Below are 16,400 nucleotides of genomic sequence, written 5' to 3'. Positions count from 1 at the left end.
AGGATGTTTAGTTGCCATTTGAGGCCTTAAGAGATGATGGAGCTGTAAGCCCTATGAGCCTGGGTCCCTGAGGATTTCATGGGACAGAGTTGTTACACCAGCCTTGGACTTCCTGCTTTTGGATTTTACAAGAAAGAGAAATAATGTTGTCTCTTGCTAAAGCCACTGTTATTTTGTGTTTTTCTGGTATTTGAAGCAGAATATAATGTTAATGGATGCAAGGACTAAGGCTAAAACGATCATTCAGCCTTTCATAATTGCCCCTTAGATTCATTCTCACACACACCCTCAGACACTACACTCAGCATAAGCCTGCTTAGATACAAACTTTCTCAGACACACCAACAGGTACTAGCCTTTTCAGACCCCCCCATACACACTGACCTCCTCCAGCATACCTGTTCACCCCTTTCTGTGAAGAACACACCAGTCCATACTGACACACTGACCTCATACCCTCACTTTCCTACCGCATCACTCCCTAACACAAAAACTGGGTCCTTTAGGCACCCACTCACACCATCTGGACACACCTGCTTCATTTGTCAGTCTTCGACTCACACTATAAGACCCTTAAGGTGCACACACTGATCCTTCACTCACACTCATGACCTTAGATTTAACTATACCCTCAAATGCACAAATACATACTCCTTTAGGTAAACACATTGGCCCCTGACAAACCTCGTTGCCACTCTCAGCAGACATGCTCACTCATTCCCTTATTCAGACACATTTGTTCTCCTTTATAATTTTACAGAAATTATGCTGAAAAGTAATGTGCTAGTAAACGTTTAACAACCACCTCTCCAGGTGGAAAGAGAGGAGCTCTGATTTATAACATTTGCAGGTTTCCATGGTATAAATACTCTAACCATGGCCAATTTTAAGCTATCAGTGGTTTTACAACCTGCTCTCAAAATTCCTGACAATTTAACAGTGTCTCTCAGAAGCACTCTGCTACAATACAGCCTGAATACTGATTGTGACAGATGCCCTCGCTTGCTTTAAGTGACTCACTGGCCTTGTGGCAAGGTGGCTAACAGCACAGGCTTTTAATTCTCTGCCTCATGGAGGCAGTGTAGTGCATGATTAACAGCTATTACGGTATTGTCTTAAAGGGTTGTGATGAGGCTTTAAATGAGATCATCATGACTTTTAAAAATGTTTATAAATTTGAACAACAAACAACAAAAAAAAGAATAAAAAGCTTCGGCCCTGTTGGTTAGAGTGTCCCAATACGCCAAAGGTTGCTGGTTCTATCTCCTGTCAGGGCACATACAAGAAACAACCAACGAGCCCGGCCAGGCATGGCTCAGCGGTTGAGCATAGACCTAAGATCCAGGAGATCAAGGTTCGATTCCCGGTCAGGGCACATGCCCAGGTTGCGGGCTCGATCCCCAGTTGGGGGTGTGCAGGAGGCAGCTGATCAATGACTCTCTCATCATTGATGTTTCTATCTCTCTCTCCTTCACCCTTCCTCTCTCTGAAGTCAATAAAGATATGTTAAAAGAAAAGAAACAACCAATGAATGCATGAGTAAGTAGAACAACAAATCAATCTCTCTCTCTCTCTCCCTCCCTCCCTACTTCCCTTCCTCTCTCGCTCTAAAATCAATAAAGAATAAATAACTTCAAAAGTTGAAAAAATGTTTATAAAAGAGTGAGCCCAATGCCTGCCCTATAGTGAGAACATTGTACAAAATATTTTAAAATAATCCTTTCTGATTTATTGACCCCCAGAGACACCCAAGACTTCAGAATTAGAGATCCAAACTTCTCCTCAAGACAATTCTATCATGGCCAATCACTAAAATACAACCTCTGAACAAAGGCATGCTCTAAATTGTGTAGTACACATTCTCAGAATTTGAAGAGTTTATTTATTTTATTTATTTTATTTTTAAAAATATATCTTTTTTGACTTCAGGGAGAGGAAAAGAGAGGGAGAAAGAGAGATAGAAACATCAATGATGAGAGAGTCATTGATGGGCTGCAGCCCGCAACCGGGCATGTGCCCTGACTGGGAATTGAACCTTGATCGCCTGGATCCTAGGTCAATGCTCAACCGCTGAGCCATGCCCGATTGGGCAGGATTTGAAGAGTTTAGAGGAGAGGAAACCAAATATGTAAGAGCTGGAAGTGATGGCAAACTGGCAGCGCTCAGGCAAGTTCAGCTCTCTAAAGTTTTGTTTGGCACCAGAAAGCTTTTAGGCCAGCATGTCTCTTCCATTTTCACAGTCCCCATCCTTCCCATTGTCTTACACTCTCCCTACTTTGCTCATTTATGTTACTGGCCCAGACCTTTGGCCATCTAGCTTGCTGCTCTCTGATTTTAAACTAATATCCTTGTGTTTTTAAATTAAGGCCTAGGTGTGTGAATAATAATAACAAAAGTTAACTTTTATTGACCACTTACTTTGTGCCAGGCATTATCTTAATACTTACTTTAACCCTATGAGGTAGATACTTTTTAATCTTCTTTTTACAGACAGGAAACTGATTTAAGAGAGAGAAACTTACTTGCTAAGTCACAGAGCTAGTAAGTGCTTTGAATCTAGGTGTGTTTGCCTCTAGTCTACTAAAATATGACTAGATCAAGGGGAGAGGGGGAGGACATTCCAAGAGAAGATGACCCAGCTAGGGGGAGAAGGTATATCTGTGGACGCAGGGCATTGGAGAAGGCAGCAGACTGAGGTGTGGAAGACTCTGAACACAGGGAGATAAAGGTATTGACTTTTGGATAAATTGAGTTTTCCCACTTTGCTTCACCCCCCACTACCATCACCCTAGTGTAAACCTGGAACCCTGCAAGAGCCTCTTTACTGAACTTCTTCTTCCCCTTTCATCCCTACTCATCTCAATATAATTCTTACTCTCATCAGTGTGATTGTTTGGAATGCAAATAAGTCCTCTCTGACCTGACCCTGCTTAAAATCCTTCAAGGACTCATCTTTGCACTGAGGAGAAAATCCGAAAGCGTTAACATGGTCTTTCAGGCCCTGCCCCTCCCACCTGGCTAGCCTCTGCCCGTCCTATTTCCCCATCGCCCATTTTGCTGCATTAATAACACTGGCTAATATTTATTAAGGCTCCTTTGGCCATTTTTATTCTCCAAACCTTATTCAACTTAAATGGCATTTTCTCCAAGAGACCCTCCTGACTCCACATAGATAAGGTTTCTCTGTCCTTTCTCATAGCCACCTCCTTTCTTCACAGAACTTAGCATGTTATGTGATTATTGTATGTTTGTGTGTTTAAAGGTTAAGGCCTGTTTTCATCACTAGACTGTAAACCCCTCACAGAGCCAAGAACTGTGTTCGTTTCCCACATTGCTGTACACCCAGTGTTGCACACAGCCCTGCTTATGCTAAGTTTCCAGTAAGTGTTTGTAGAATAAATAGGTGAATTAACAGATGGGTAAGAGCCATATCTTCTTTTCCTTGGGTGGTACACACACACAGACAAACATACATTATTAGTGCTCAGTAGACATTTGAATACGTTTTGACAAAGGGCACAAAGATTTATTTCTGCTTAAACTTTATTGGTTTGGCTTCTCTAGGGTACCGAGGAGTGGGGCTGAGGCAGGAGCTGGGTAATGGAAGGGCAGAGTCCAGTCCTGAGCTGGGTTTAGCCAGAATCACTGAAACCTGTGGAGAGTAGAGAGGGGAGGGGAAGTGGTAGAGAGGAGGGTCATTATCAGCTTGGAGTCAGCAAAGTAAATTTATCCTGGCACCCAGCCATAGTTCAACTGCCCCTACCTCCAAACTGCTTTTTTCATTCTAAATAATCAAAATGATTCAAAAAGCACGGAGACTGTCACCCACCTTCCCATGGAGATCTTCTCATACTCTCTTCTCTGCTGGTTCTGGTCACATTCCTCTCTCCCCTGTTCTCCTCTTACGGGAAGTCTTCCCACATTTGTTCCCTCAGTCCTGCCCAAGCTTCCCATCATTGAAGTCTCAATGTGTTTTGGTTTCCGTGCCTCGGGGTCTGCATTCTCAATGTCCCGACTCACCCTTTAGGTGGATGGGTCTCTCCATGATATCTAGCTATCCCTTTCTTCTAGGACATAATAGATTGAAGGACCTCCTAGCTGGTAAGGTGGATTCAAGGACCATTGAAACCAGCAGAGGCTACAGAGCAGGGCAACATGCCTCCAACTACAGGGGTTCCATCACTTGGAAGGCGTCAGGGCACAAGGGTAGAGAGGGAAAGCTGAGAATAGGATGGGCAGGTCAGCTGGGGTGGGCCGGGAGGTGGGAGCGGCATCTCCCTTAGAGGAAGTTGAGAAAGAAATACAAGCAGTAATAATAGCTGCCAACATTACTGAACTCTTACTACTCTACAGAGTTTGCTCTCAGCTTTTTTCTTGCATTCTCTTATTTAAAACCCACAGCAGCTCGACCACTGTTGCTCAGTGGTTGAGGGGCAAGCAATGAACCAGGAGGTCACGGTTTGATTCCCGGTCAGGGCACATGCTCGAGTTGCAGGCTCAGTCCCCAGTAGGGGGTGTGCAGCAGGCAGCTGATCAATGATTCTCATTGATGTTTCTATTTCTCTCTCCTCCCTTCCTCTCTCTGAAATCAATAAAAACATATATATATATTTTTAAATTTATAAATAAAAATAAAACCCACAGCAGTCCTATGAAGTGGTTTAAATAGCCCCAATTTTCATGAAAACACCCAGGTTCAGAGAGTCTAAGAATTTGCCAGCATATGTTGGGGTGCAGATCTGAACCTGTGTCTGACCCCAATGCTCAAGGTTATAACCACTACAGAAGACACCCAGAGCCTCCCTACCTTGCCGCCTGAGCCTGCAGAGCTCCATCTGATCCACCATCCAGGCCAGCAGCTCTTGAATCAGTAAGTCATTTAGCGAATCTTCATCACTAGGGTTCTTGAGTTGGGAGCTGCAAAGGAGAAAGCCTCAGGCAGGCTGCCTTAGCCCAGGCCCCACCCAGGGAGAGTAAATACAGGGACTGGACTCCAAGGGGGGGTGGGGGTGGGGGTGGGGGTAGGGAGTCAACACAGCTGCCTCCTGGTTACCTCAGCTTTTAAAACTCCAGCCCCATCTGCCTGCCTGCCGGGGCAGTCTCCTCAGCACAGGCAAAGCCAAACAGAATTCTGGTGAGACACATCCCACCCGTCCACCTCTGCAAGTATCCCAGGGTGCCTTCTGAACCCCCAAGAGATCCTTTTGGGAACATTCGCTCTTCATAATGATCTGTGCCAGAGATTCCCTGGCTTCCTCAGAGGGGGTAACCGATTTCAGGTGACTGGCCGTGGGACAGGATGGTCCCTGTTCCACAAATGTCCTTCCTGATGTGTGATGTGTGGCAGGGAGAAGTGGGGAAGCCGGTTCCTGAGGTCTCCTTCGCTGCCCCTCTCCTGCACACTCCCTAAGTCATCAATCTTAGAAACCCTGGCCCCCAAACCCCTCCCAGGCACCCTGCCCCCGTTCCTCCCAGGCTTCTCCCTTAAGCTCAGGCTGACCTCCAAGAGTTCAGTGAAGACCCCTCTTTGAACTCTGAGTGGAAGGGGCTGCTTATCTGGGGCCTGGCCCTGCTCTGGAGCCCGGGAGAGGGAACAATGAGGTGGGGTGGGTCAGGGGGCCCCACACCCCTCCTTCCCCTGTGGGCTGACTCACCCCTGCTGCTCCCTGGCCTGCGTCTTCCTGTTAGATTGATGGGCCAGCTCCAGGGCCTGGGCCTCCCTCTGAGTGATGTTGTGTTTCCAGCTGGTAAGATAAGGTTAGGGAGTGGGTGGCGGGACACAGGGCACCTCTTTCTTCCCTCAACCTCCCCACCTCTCGTCTTCCGCTGCCAATGAGCAGCATTCCAGAACCCACCATGCCGACCAAACGGCCAGGGCAGGGAGAGGTTTGGCAAAGAGAAGGAAGTAGGATGAAGACAGTTTATTCCATTTCCCGTCTGAAGCGCCACCACCACCAAGTCGCTGGCGGCAGCTCAGCTCCCCGCCTTCACCCCCAGCCTCCTGGGCGTCCTCAGCGAGCCCTGCACCGTCTTCAGCGACCCTGCCCTTTAGGAGAAGAGCCTGGAACGTGGCCCTAGTCCTGCCCCCGGAGTGGCCCGCTGCCCGAATCAGGGCCGCCGTGCTGTCCAGCTCCCTATCGTCGCCTGAGTGAAAGGCGCCACCTGGACTTGTGCATCACAGGGCCGAGTGGCCAGGGATCGTGCTCGGTGGGAATGTAGGAGGGGACCGGGGGGGGGGGGGGGGGGGGGGGCTGGCGCGGCCACTCACTCGCTCTTCTTCCCCTTCTGAGCCAGCAGCCAGTTCACGAAGTCCTGCTGGCGGATCTTGTCCATGGCGATACTGTAGTCACTGATGAAAGTCCCCTCGGCGTACCTGCGGCCTCGAGGTCCGGAGCCTCGGACCTTAGTGTGGACTCTGGGGGACAGGGAGGGGAGAGAGGGAGAGACCAGAGCGCCATGGAGGCGCAGGGGGTGCGGGGAACCACCGGGCCGGCACAAATGACAGGGGGCCGGCATCTGGAAACCAGCCGGCCCATTTCTTGGGAGTCCGTTTTTATGGAGACACCTCTTGGCCATGCATTAAACCCCTTGGGCGTTATTTTCAGCTTAGAGGCCCACTTCCTGCATCCTCAGTGTGTGTGGCTCTGGCTCTGGCTTCTGTCCCACAGGACTGACTCCCAGTTCCCTCTTTACTCCTCTTGCACTGGCGACACCTGATTTCGGTCTTCGGTTCCCAGTCAATACCAACAATAGTAGCTCTTATACGGGAGTCAGGACCCCTAACAGCCCTTTAATACAGACACTTGTTTAATCCTCACAGGACCCCTAGGAGAGACACTGTTTATACCCCCTTTTGTGAATGAGGAAACTAGGGTGCAGAGAGATTTAGCTCACAGCATGGGTGGCAGATGCAGGGTTTGCCCCCAGGCCGCCTGGGCGCAGGTCTATGTTCTTAACTTCCACATGACAGTGTCTTTCTTTGCACACATCTCTGGCAGCCGTGCCTCAGACTTACATCACTGAATTTACACGAGTACATAGCTTGTCCTTGCACCCAAGAAAGCCCAACTCTACTCAGAGAGGTCTCTCTTGATCCCCAAAGCGCAGAGCCCCCTGATATGCTCATTCCTAATACTCTGCTTTTCCTCACAGTACTCATGACAGTTTGCAAGTCGCCGAGGGGGCTCTTTGTCTGTTTCCCCCTGGCCCATATACTCCAGGAGGGCAGGAGGCCTTTGTGGACCACTCTTCCCAGGTATCCCCTGCACCTGGCACGCAGGGGGTCCTCTATAAAATGTGACCAAAGGCATGCATACATGCATGGTCAGTGGCGATGCTGTCATCCACTTCAGATACTTAGCCACTGAGCAGTCCTCCCAAAGATCTAACCGCAGTCGCTCCCACCGCAACAGTAGCTCATGATACATAGTCTCTGGTCCTGTCCTCGCTCTGCACTCAGACCGCTGGAGATTCTCCCCTGCAGCTTCTTTCCTCTTGGCCCGGGATTCCTTCCTTTCTCACGCCTCCCTTGAAAACCAGAACCCGGCCATCCCCCAGCCCCCTCCCCTGCAGCTGGCCCCTTCTTCCTCCCCCCTACCTGGAATGACCCTCTTCCTTATTTCCCAGCACCACTGCCAGGAGCAGGGACACCAGCAGCAGAGGGATCTTCATGGCCACCATCTTCTAAGGGTTGTTTCCTGAGCTAAGAGAGAGCAGGACCTGACTGAGGGGGAAGCACTGTGCTACGAAACAGCCAGTATTGCTGGCGCCTTGGAGGCCCACGGGGTTCGGAAAGCTGGGGGACATCGAGCCCTGGGGTCTGGAGCTTTTCTAAGAGGCCAGAACAGGATCCTAGGGAGGCTGGGGAGTGCTGGGCAATACAGTTTTAAGTGGAGTCTGAGTGGGGCAGGAGGAGGGCAGTGGGGGAGATATCCAGGCTGCAGAACGCGGAGGAGACCTGTGTGCCTGGACAGCCCCCCTCCTGGCTGCAGTGGCTAGACATCACAGGCATGTGGTTTGGCAAGATTCTCCCCTCGAGCCCTCCACAGCTCATACCAGCCAGCCAGCCAGCTCTCAAGCTGCTTGTCACCTAAATCATCACGGCCCTCTTACCCCGGGTGAAAACCACACGTAGAACCATCCCCGTCTCCCCTTCTCAGACTTGACTCTCTCAACTCAGGGAAGTTCTTTCTGAAGTCCGACCCCTCTACCGAGGGCTTGCCCTACTTCGTCCAGGTCTTCAGTAGATGAAAAACAGTAAGCAACCTTCCTCCCAAGCCCTAAAAACCAAAGCTGGGCTAGAGATATGCGGGTTGCAAGACCTCGCCTTCCTGCCTTCGTCCCCTGGGTGCTAAAGGAGCCATCAGAGCCACCTTCCTACGTCTTACTAAGAGGGAAGAGTGAGCTGCAAGGGTGCCAGAGCGCCTCGGTGCCCAGGTCCACCTCTCTCCCGTGTCCCCGGTCCCAGCTGCTCTCTTACCAGACGTCCTTTCCAGCTCTTCCAGAAGAAGGGCAGGGCGAGGTCTCCTCCTCCTAACTTTTGTTCCTGCCCAGCCTGCTTAGGGAAGGCTGCTTACCTCCTTTATATCCAGGCACCGCAGACCCTCTGATTAGCCTAAAAGCATCTTATCTCAAGAAATTAAGCCCACAGCTCCTGCCACATTAAGTCCATTTTACACGTAATAAAGTTTCCCTTTCCACCTGAACTGTGCTAATTGGTGATTAACATTTGGGCATATCCAGCTGCTGTCTGGGGCCTGCCCACGGGTAGGGTACCTTAAGTGCCCCTTTTTTTTACTTCCCTCTCCCCCCTTTTGGGCCTAAGGCCCAGTATTTTTCTATCCCCCACTTCTTTTACTGGTGCCCTCAGTTAGGATGCCCTTGGGGAGGGCAGACTCGGGGAAGGTGGCACTAGCTGGGGAAGGGAGACACTCCTGAAGGCAATAGGCTACTTCTGGGCGGGAGCAGGTGGGGTGCAGTCATTTGAACCCCAGCTCTGGCTAGTGGCCTACAGCTTTGGCAATGTGGCGATGTCTCCATTGCGATGTCTAGGAGGGTGTCCCAGCGGGGGAAAGATGGAAAGTAACAGGGGCAATGGATTGAGGGCCCATGAAGGATGGAGGTTCCCTGGTGGCAGCTGGGTGAAGTGAGAACTGACACTCAAGCTGTCTTCCTTCTTAGGGCAGGAGGGAGTAGGGAAAAGAGGCCCATTTACACGGTGGGAACTCAGAGGGAGCCGGAGCCGCTACAGCTCTCCTTATCTATAAAGATTTTTGAGACCAATCCTGTCTCTTCAAATGCCCTACCCTCCTGTACGAGAGAAGTCTGTGGTCCTGTCCCTGCCATCAGACTGGGGGACCCTGAGGTCGTGCCGCGCCTGTCTGTCAGGCTGGGGCTCTCTGGGAGCAGGGGTGCGACCCAGGGGCCATTTCTTCACCATCCCACAGAGGCTTCCTGAGGCTGAGGGCTGTGTCTGCCCCTCAGACTGAAGATTCCTTGGGGCGCTCCCTTTGCCTTCCTCCAAGTACTTGGCACATGGCTCTGTCCACAGGGGCTCTTGGTCTAGAGAGCACAGCACACAGGGCATTTTTTTTAAAAATATGTTTTTATTGATTTCAGAGAGAAGAAGGGTGAGGGAGAAAGAGATGGAAACATCCATGATGAGAGTCATTGATCGGCTGCTTCCTGCTCGCCCCTGACTGGGGATGGAGCCCGTAACCCGGGCATGTGCCCTGACCGGGAATCAAACCATGACCTCCTGGATCCTAGGTTGATGCTCAACCACTGAGCCACACAGGCAGGGCTAGACCACATTTTTGGTAGACCCCCAAGGCTTTCTTTCCAGGCTCTCCCTCCTCCACTTGCCATGGGTGCCGTGAGCCATGAACAACCACATTCACTCTCTGCCTATCAGTCCAGAGCCTAATAAAGGCCACTTTCCTTCCAGGTGATCTCCCCGGCCTGGGAGCAGCTTCAGCATGAAATTAAGTGCTTGTGTGGGATGAGAGGTAACTGGACCAGGAGGGCAACTCACCTCTGCTTCCTAGAAACCTTGCCCGCCCACCACCCATTTTTTACCGTCTAGAAAAACTTCTCTCTGGGCAAGCTCTCCAGTCTCCATCTCCCAGCTAGCGGCGGGCAGAGATTAGACATCCATTCCAATGTGGCCCCCAAAGGGGGTGTGGGGGCTGCTTGCGATCCTGCTTCCTGTTGAACAACACAAGGTTTGTGTCAAAACCCCAAAGGCAGAGGATATCCAAGAAGGGCAGACATCATTCCCTGGTGTGATGTCAAGGAAGGTTCTGTGATGGGTCTTGGCAGCCCTGAGCCGCCTGGTTCTCTGTGGATTTGTTTTGGGGGTTGGGCTGCTCAGGCCAGTTGTGCCTTTTTAAAAAAATCTTCACCCAAGGATATGTTTTTATTGATTTTTGAGAGAGAGGAAGGGAGAAGAAGAGAGAGAGAGAAACATCGATCATCTCCCATATGTGCCCTGATGGGGACCAAGCCTGAAATCTGGGTACGTGTCCCAACCAGGAATCGAACCTGAGACCCTTTGGTGCATGGAATGATGCTCCAACCAGCTGAGCCGCACTGGCCAGGGCCCAGTTGTGCTTTTAAGTCCCCACTCACCCCTCTTGGAGGAGACCTCCCTGCGGCCCCTCCCTGTTTCCCTTTGGTCTCTGGCTTTCACACCATGCAGTGCTATGGACAGACTAGAGAGAATGTGGCCTGGGCCCTGGGGGGGAGGGATGTGGGGAGGACCAGCTGAGGAGATCAGAGAAAATGCCAAACGCCCAGGGGAGCTTACAGCCCACCTAACCTCCCCCAGGGCACATTGGGAGGCCAGGGAATGGCAAATAAGGCCTTGAGAAGTTTCTGGGGATCAAAAGCGCCTTCTGGACTTGATCAAAATCATTCGGTAAACCCCACTGGCAACTTGGCCAGCCCATTGATGCCACAAGGAGAGACTTACCCTGTGTGCAGAATTCAGTGCAATGTAGGGATGGGGTGGGGAGGGGAAGTTCAGGAGGTGGCAGAGCCCCAGCCTAGTGCAGAGAATTTCCAGGACATGAAGGGTCAGAGAGGACAGAGGGGATGGGGGGCAGGAGGATCCCTCCAACTAGCCTAAAGCCCAGCTACAAAGGCTGATAGCCCAGACAGTTAGAGAGAGTTGGGGGTGGGGTGGGGATGTCTGAGGAGGCCTGGAAGTCAAGGAATGTGTGCAGGGAAGGGGTGATGGCAGGACTGTTGCAGGAGAACCCAGGGTCCTGCTTCCCATACCCTCCTGGCTTCTTCATGGAAACCCCAGGAATGAGAACTGGAGGAGCAGGAGAGCCTTTGGGGTTCGCCGACTCTCCCAGCTCAAGGTGGTGAGTCACCCCACCCCCACCTTTCACCCCCCACCCCCACCCTGGGGCCTGCAGGACCACCGCAGGCATTCCAGGCCAGCTCTGCAGCCAGGCCCGGGTGACTCAGACGCTGGCTGCAGCCTCCCTGCGTGGACTCTGCTTTTGAAGTTCTGTGGGTCTCCAAGCTCACGGACTGACTCAGAGAGCAGACATCCTCCTCTGATCTCTCTCAAAACAGGTGGCAGATTTCTTCTCCTTCGGAAGAGACAAGAAGTGACAGGAACCCTCACAAACCTTGCGGAGTCATCTGGTCTATCCTGATTCTTTCCTCCCTAGTTGCATCGTGAGCAAAGTCACGGTCCCAAACATTTCTGCCCACACAAGCCCCTGTACCACTCAGGCAAAGATAGATATTTTCCAGAAGGATCTTCAAGAAAGAATATACCCCCGACAGCCTCTCTTGGCCATCTGCCACAAGGGATCAGTTTGGAAGTCCCCTCTCAGTTCTAACTCCAATCCCTCTTGCTCTTTTCAAAGGCTATTTTGTTTGCTTTTGTTTATCAAGAAAAGAGCTCAGCTCTCAGTAGTTGCAGCCTAATCTGTGGGAGGAGAACCCCAGTGAAGAGTTAGAACTGGGAGGGGGGTGGGGCGGCCAAAAGGTTCTTACTTCCAGGGAGGGACAGAATTGGTGATGCATTTAGGATAAAAGACCAAAGGGCTGGGGCTCCCAGAGAGAGCAGCATTCCTAAGCCCCTCGCTGCCCCGGTGGGAGCACATCCCATAGAAAGGAAGAGAGTGGCGAGAGGGAGGGCTTCCCCTTCCTTTTCCTTGCACCGGGAAATAAAGGATGGAGCAGTTTCCAGGGTCCCCAATAAACACCCCGCTTCTGCGTGCGTGCCTGCGTGTGTGTGTGTGTGTGTGTGTACACACACACAGATTTCTGCAACTTCAGAAAACACACGCCTCATTGATTATATTAAGGGAGTAGCCTGGTTTGGGCAAAGCCCTTACTCCCTCTGAGCCTTAATTTGCCTAACTCTAAACTGGGCGTAAGAAAACAAAAGCTGCCTGCCTACCTTACAGGCAAGTGTGAAGTTAGTGTCTTGTTAACTTGAAGGCATCTTGCGAATATTGCCTGTTGGTTTTCTCTGGAGTGATCTCCTCCGCCTCACTCTAAGGTGAGAATTCAGTAAGATGGAATAATAAAGCCAGGCGGACTCAGCCCAGCCCCTGGCACATCGGAGGCTGTGAAGTTCTGAGGTAGGAGCACGGGCTTTGGAGCCGGAGCCGCCTGTGCTTGCTAGTAGGCTGATTAGAGCAACCACTGCTTCTGTGCTTCAGTTTGCCTTTCTGTAAAATGGGTAGCTCCTACCTCAAGGCACTGATTCGATTTGGGGAACATGGATACTTAGAAGATAACGTTGTGTTACATTATATCTCCATACATTCGTTACCTTTTGCTGCATAACAAATGACTCCAAACGTTAGCAGTTTAAAGCAAGGACCATTTATGATCTCACGGTTTCTGAGGCTCAGGAATCTGGGAGTGGCTTAGCTGGGAGGTTCTGGCTCGGGGTCTCTCCTGAAGTCGCAGGCAGCTATCAGCTGAGCTGCAATCTCAGAAGGCTCGGCCGGGGCTGTGAATTGCCTCCCGAGCTCTCTCCCGCAACTGGACTCCTCCCAGGGCTGCTCACCGTGGGGCTTCCTCCCACAGAACAAGGCGGGCACATACGATGACAGGCTGAATGCCTTTTAAGACCTAAATCCAGATGTGGCATGCCATCCCGTTCCTTCAGCTAGGTCATCGGTCACACGGAGAGTTATGGGTCACACAGACCAACTCTGGTGCAATGTGGAAGGGACTAGACAGGAGGCAGAGATGCCTGGGGGACACCTGAGGGGCTGGCTACTGTATATCCAGGGGCGGGCGACAGGCGGTGTAGGGGAAACAGAGCTAGTGAAGCTGTGGTCATCATAGCCTGCATGTCTTTCTCCCGTATGAACAACTGTAAACCTACTTTTGCTCGCCCCTGTGTAATCAGCCCTAAAAAATGTTGACCGTCACTGTCATTCTTATAGAAGATGCTAGATTCAGTCAACATTTTTTTCTCTTTGTCATAAACTCTGGCCGTTTAAAATCTATTTATCTTGGCCTCTTTCTCTCTGCAAGAGTGGGAACTGAGATGATTTTAGATACTGGAGACAGATAAAGCCGGTAATTTCTCTGAAATTCCACAAATACCCGCAGAGTACAGATGTCAGTATGTTGCATTCCGAGAGGGTACCCGATGCTTAGGCAGCAAATACTACACGGACATATTCATACTAAGAAAAAATTTTAAAATTGTTGTTTATCCAATGGGGGGGCGGGGGGAATGACACAGACAAAAAATAGACAAGAACAGATGAAATAGTTGTTTATCTTAAATTCAAATTTAACTAAACATCCTGTATTTTTATTTGCTGAACCTGGCAACACCTACATGGACAGCTTTTTATATATTTTTTGACCATTTATTTATATATTTTTATTTGGAAATGTTTATATCAGTACAGTGAAACTAAATTTTAAGACACTAGGTGTCATTAGTTTGTATATCATTAGTTTAGTATAAAAGAGACACGGAAATTATTTACACGATGAAGGAGTTCAGAACTTCAATGGAATGGGCAGCTTTGCATGATGCCATTTCAATAATGGTTTATTTCAGTCTACATACTTTCCAAGAATGTCACCATCTCTAAATAAGAAATAATCCTTGCCGTCTAGAATGACTTTGGCGCCTCCATATTCTGCAAGACGAACTTTATCTCCAACTTTCACGCTAACTGGTTGGCTCTCTCCACCCCTTCCTTTGGAGCCCGATCCAACAGCTACTACTATTGCCTGCAATACTTTTCCTGGAGATTTTTCTGGAAGCACAATGCCTCCTTTGGTTACAGTTTCCGCAGCACTCCTTTCAACTAATATTCGGTCAAAGAGGGGAAGAAAGTTTCTAAACACATGACTCCGGCTGCTGCAGTTCTTGCTCTCCACAGGAAACTTTTTCTTTTTTAAAATGATATTTATTGATTGGTTGATTTTAGAGAGAGAGCAAGGAAGGGAGAAAGAGAGAGAGAGAAACATCGATTTGTTGTTCCATTTATTTATGCATCATGGTTGATCCTTCCGTGTGCCCTGACCAGGGATTGAACCTGCAACCTTGGCGTATGGAGACAATGCTCTAACCACCTGAGCTACCCGCCAGGGGTCCATGGAAAGCTTTAGTTATTTGTTTGTTTGTTTTAATCCTCAATCGAGGATATGTTTTTGTCGATTTGAGAGAGAAAGAGAGAGAGAAACATTGATCAATCGTCTCCCTTACACGCCCAGACTGGGCTCACACCCTCAACCCCTACGTGTATGGGACGACATCCCACCAACTGAGCCACACCAGCCCGGGTTAAAATCCCAATGCCTCAACGCCATTCCCAGAGTCTTTAGCCTGGAGATTTTGAAAACCTTTCATCTTGAAATAGTTTAGCTCTGCCCGGGAAGCTGGTTAGGACGGATAGTGTCCTCCTCTGTGCGCCAAGACTGTGGGTTCCATCCCCCCTCAGGGCGCATACAGCAGTCAACCAATGAGTGCACAAATAAATGGGACAGTAAATCAGTGTCTCTCTTTCTCAAATCAATTAATAAATAAACGTTTAAATGTAACATCGATATAAAGCCTACAGTCCATCTTATAATTTTTTTCAATTGTCCCAATAACGTCCTTTCGGGTATCTCCCCTCCATTATTAGATACAGCCCAGGACTGTTTACTGCGTTTAATTGCCATGTCTCTCTATCCCCCTTTACTCAGTTTCTCAGTCTTTCTTTGTCTTTCATGATACTGACAATTTTAAGACTGCAGACCAGTTTGTTATAGAATGTTTCTCAATTTGGACTTGTCTGATGTGTCTTCCAAATCAGGTTCAGGTTATGCATCTCAGCCAGTATACCAGAAAAATGAAGGTGTGTCCTTCACAAGGTATCCCACCTGGGGGAGCAAGACGTCTACCCGCGTGATTTATGATCACTTTGATCACCCAGAGCTCTGCTGAGTTTTCCCACTGTATGGTTACTGTTTTTCTCCCTGTAACTAAAAAGCCATGTACAAGGAGACACTTTCAGATGACGCAAATACCTTCTTCCTCAGCAGACTTTCCCAGCCCTCAGATTTATTTAACAACCATTGATGATTCTTGCCTGAACCCATCTTTACTATGATGATGGAAAATGGTTATTTCCCAGTTCACTGCTCCCTCCACAGTTTTTGGATTTTTTAAAAAAAAGCATTTTAAAGGTATAATTGACGTGTAACTAACTGCACACCTTTAAAATAAAGTGTACAATTTGATGGGGTTTTTTTGTTTTGTTTTTGTTTTTTATTTTCATTTGGGGATATTTTTCCCATTGCTTTTCAGAAAGAATGGAAGGGAAAGAGACAGACAGACAGACAGACATCAGTGCGAGAGAGACATAGCGACTGGTTGCCTCCCACAAGCACGCACCCCAACCAGGGCCGGGGATTGAGCCTACAACCGAGGTGCATGCCCTTGGCCAGAGTCAAACCGAGGACTCTTCAGTCCGAGGGTGGACGCTCTAACCACTGAGCCAAACTGGCCAGGGCCACAATTTGATGTTTTGACCTGTGTTCTCTCGTATGAAACCATCACTACAACTAAGGAAGTGAACATATCTACCATCCTCAAAAGTTTCCTTGAGCCCCTGTCTCCTACAACTCACTCCCTTTCCAACCACTGATCTGCTTTCGGTCATTGTAGATTAGTTTGCATTTTCTAGAATTTTATATAAATGAAATCCTATAGTATGTACTCTCTTTTTTTTTTTTTTGGTCTGCTTTTTTCATTCAGTATACTTATTTTGAGATCCAATTTTATTTGTAACATGATCAACAGTCCATTCATTTTTACTGTTGAGTAATATTCTTCCATCATCTGGATACATTACAGTTTGTGTATCCATTCGCCTGTTGATGGATTTAGGTAGTTTCCAGTTTGGGGC

At 49.2% G+C, this 16,400-nt stretch overlaps 2 protein-coding genes across 3 annotated transcripts; both read right to left on the bottom strand.

Moving 5' to 3' along the window:
- Positions 1 to 3,525: 3,525 nt before the first annotated feature.
- Positions 3,526 to 8,538, bottom strand: GIP (gastric inhibitory polypeptide). 2 transcript variants are annotated; one of them, XM_081162380.1, is made up of 6 exons: positions 8,480 to 8,538; positions 7,598 to 7,702; positions 6,269 to 6,415; positions 5,655 to 5,744; positions 4,808 to 4,917; positions 3,526 to 3,652 (listed from the first exon to the last, which is right to left on the bottom strand). In XM_081162380.1, the coding sequence occupies exons 2-6, from the start codon at positions 7,678 to 7,680 to the stop codon at positions 3,633 to 3,635; spliced, it is 450 nt and encodes a 149-aa protein (XP_081018506.1). In that variant the 5' UTR covers positions 7,681 to 7,702; positions 8,480 to 8,538; the 3' UTR covers positions 3,526 to 3,632. The 2 variants fall into 2 exon arrangements, with proteins under 2 accessions (XP_081018506.1, XP_081018505.1); XM_081162379.1 differs by lacking the exon at positions 8,480 to 8,538 and having other exon boundaries at positions 7,598 to 7,895.
- A 5,517-nt stretch (positions 8,539 to 14,055) lies between these two features.
- On the bottom strand, positions 14,056 to 14,604 carry LOC308568790 (10 kDa heat shock protein, mitochondrial-like; the record flags this gene model as incomplete). The annotated part of the gene is made up of 2 exons (XM_081162002.1): positions 14,056 to 14,397; positions 14,590 to 14,604. The coding sequence occupies 2 exons, from the start codon at positions 14,602 to 14,604 to the stop codon at positions 14,056 to 14,058; spliced, it is 357 nt and encodes a 118-aa protein (XP_081018128.1).
- Positions 14,605 to 16,400: the final 1,796 nt, after the last annotated feature.

This window comes from Miniopterus schreibersii (assembly GCF_964146895.1).
Source record: "Miniopterus schreibersii genome assembly, chromosome: 16".
Classification (NCBI taxonomy): domain Eukaryota; kingdom Metazoa; phylum Chordata; class Mammalia; order Chiroptera; family Miniopteridae; genus Miniopterus; species Miniopterus schreibersii.
The sequence above is the reverse complement of the archived record's forward strand: the minus strand, read 5'-3'. Positions and strand labels throughout refer to the sequence as shown.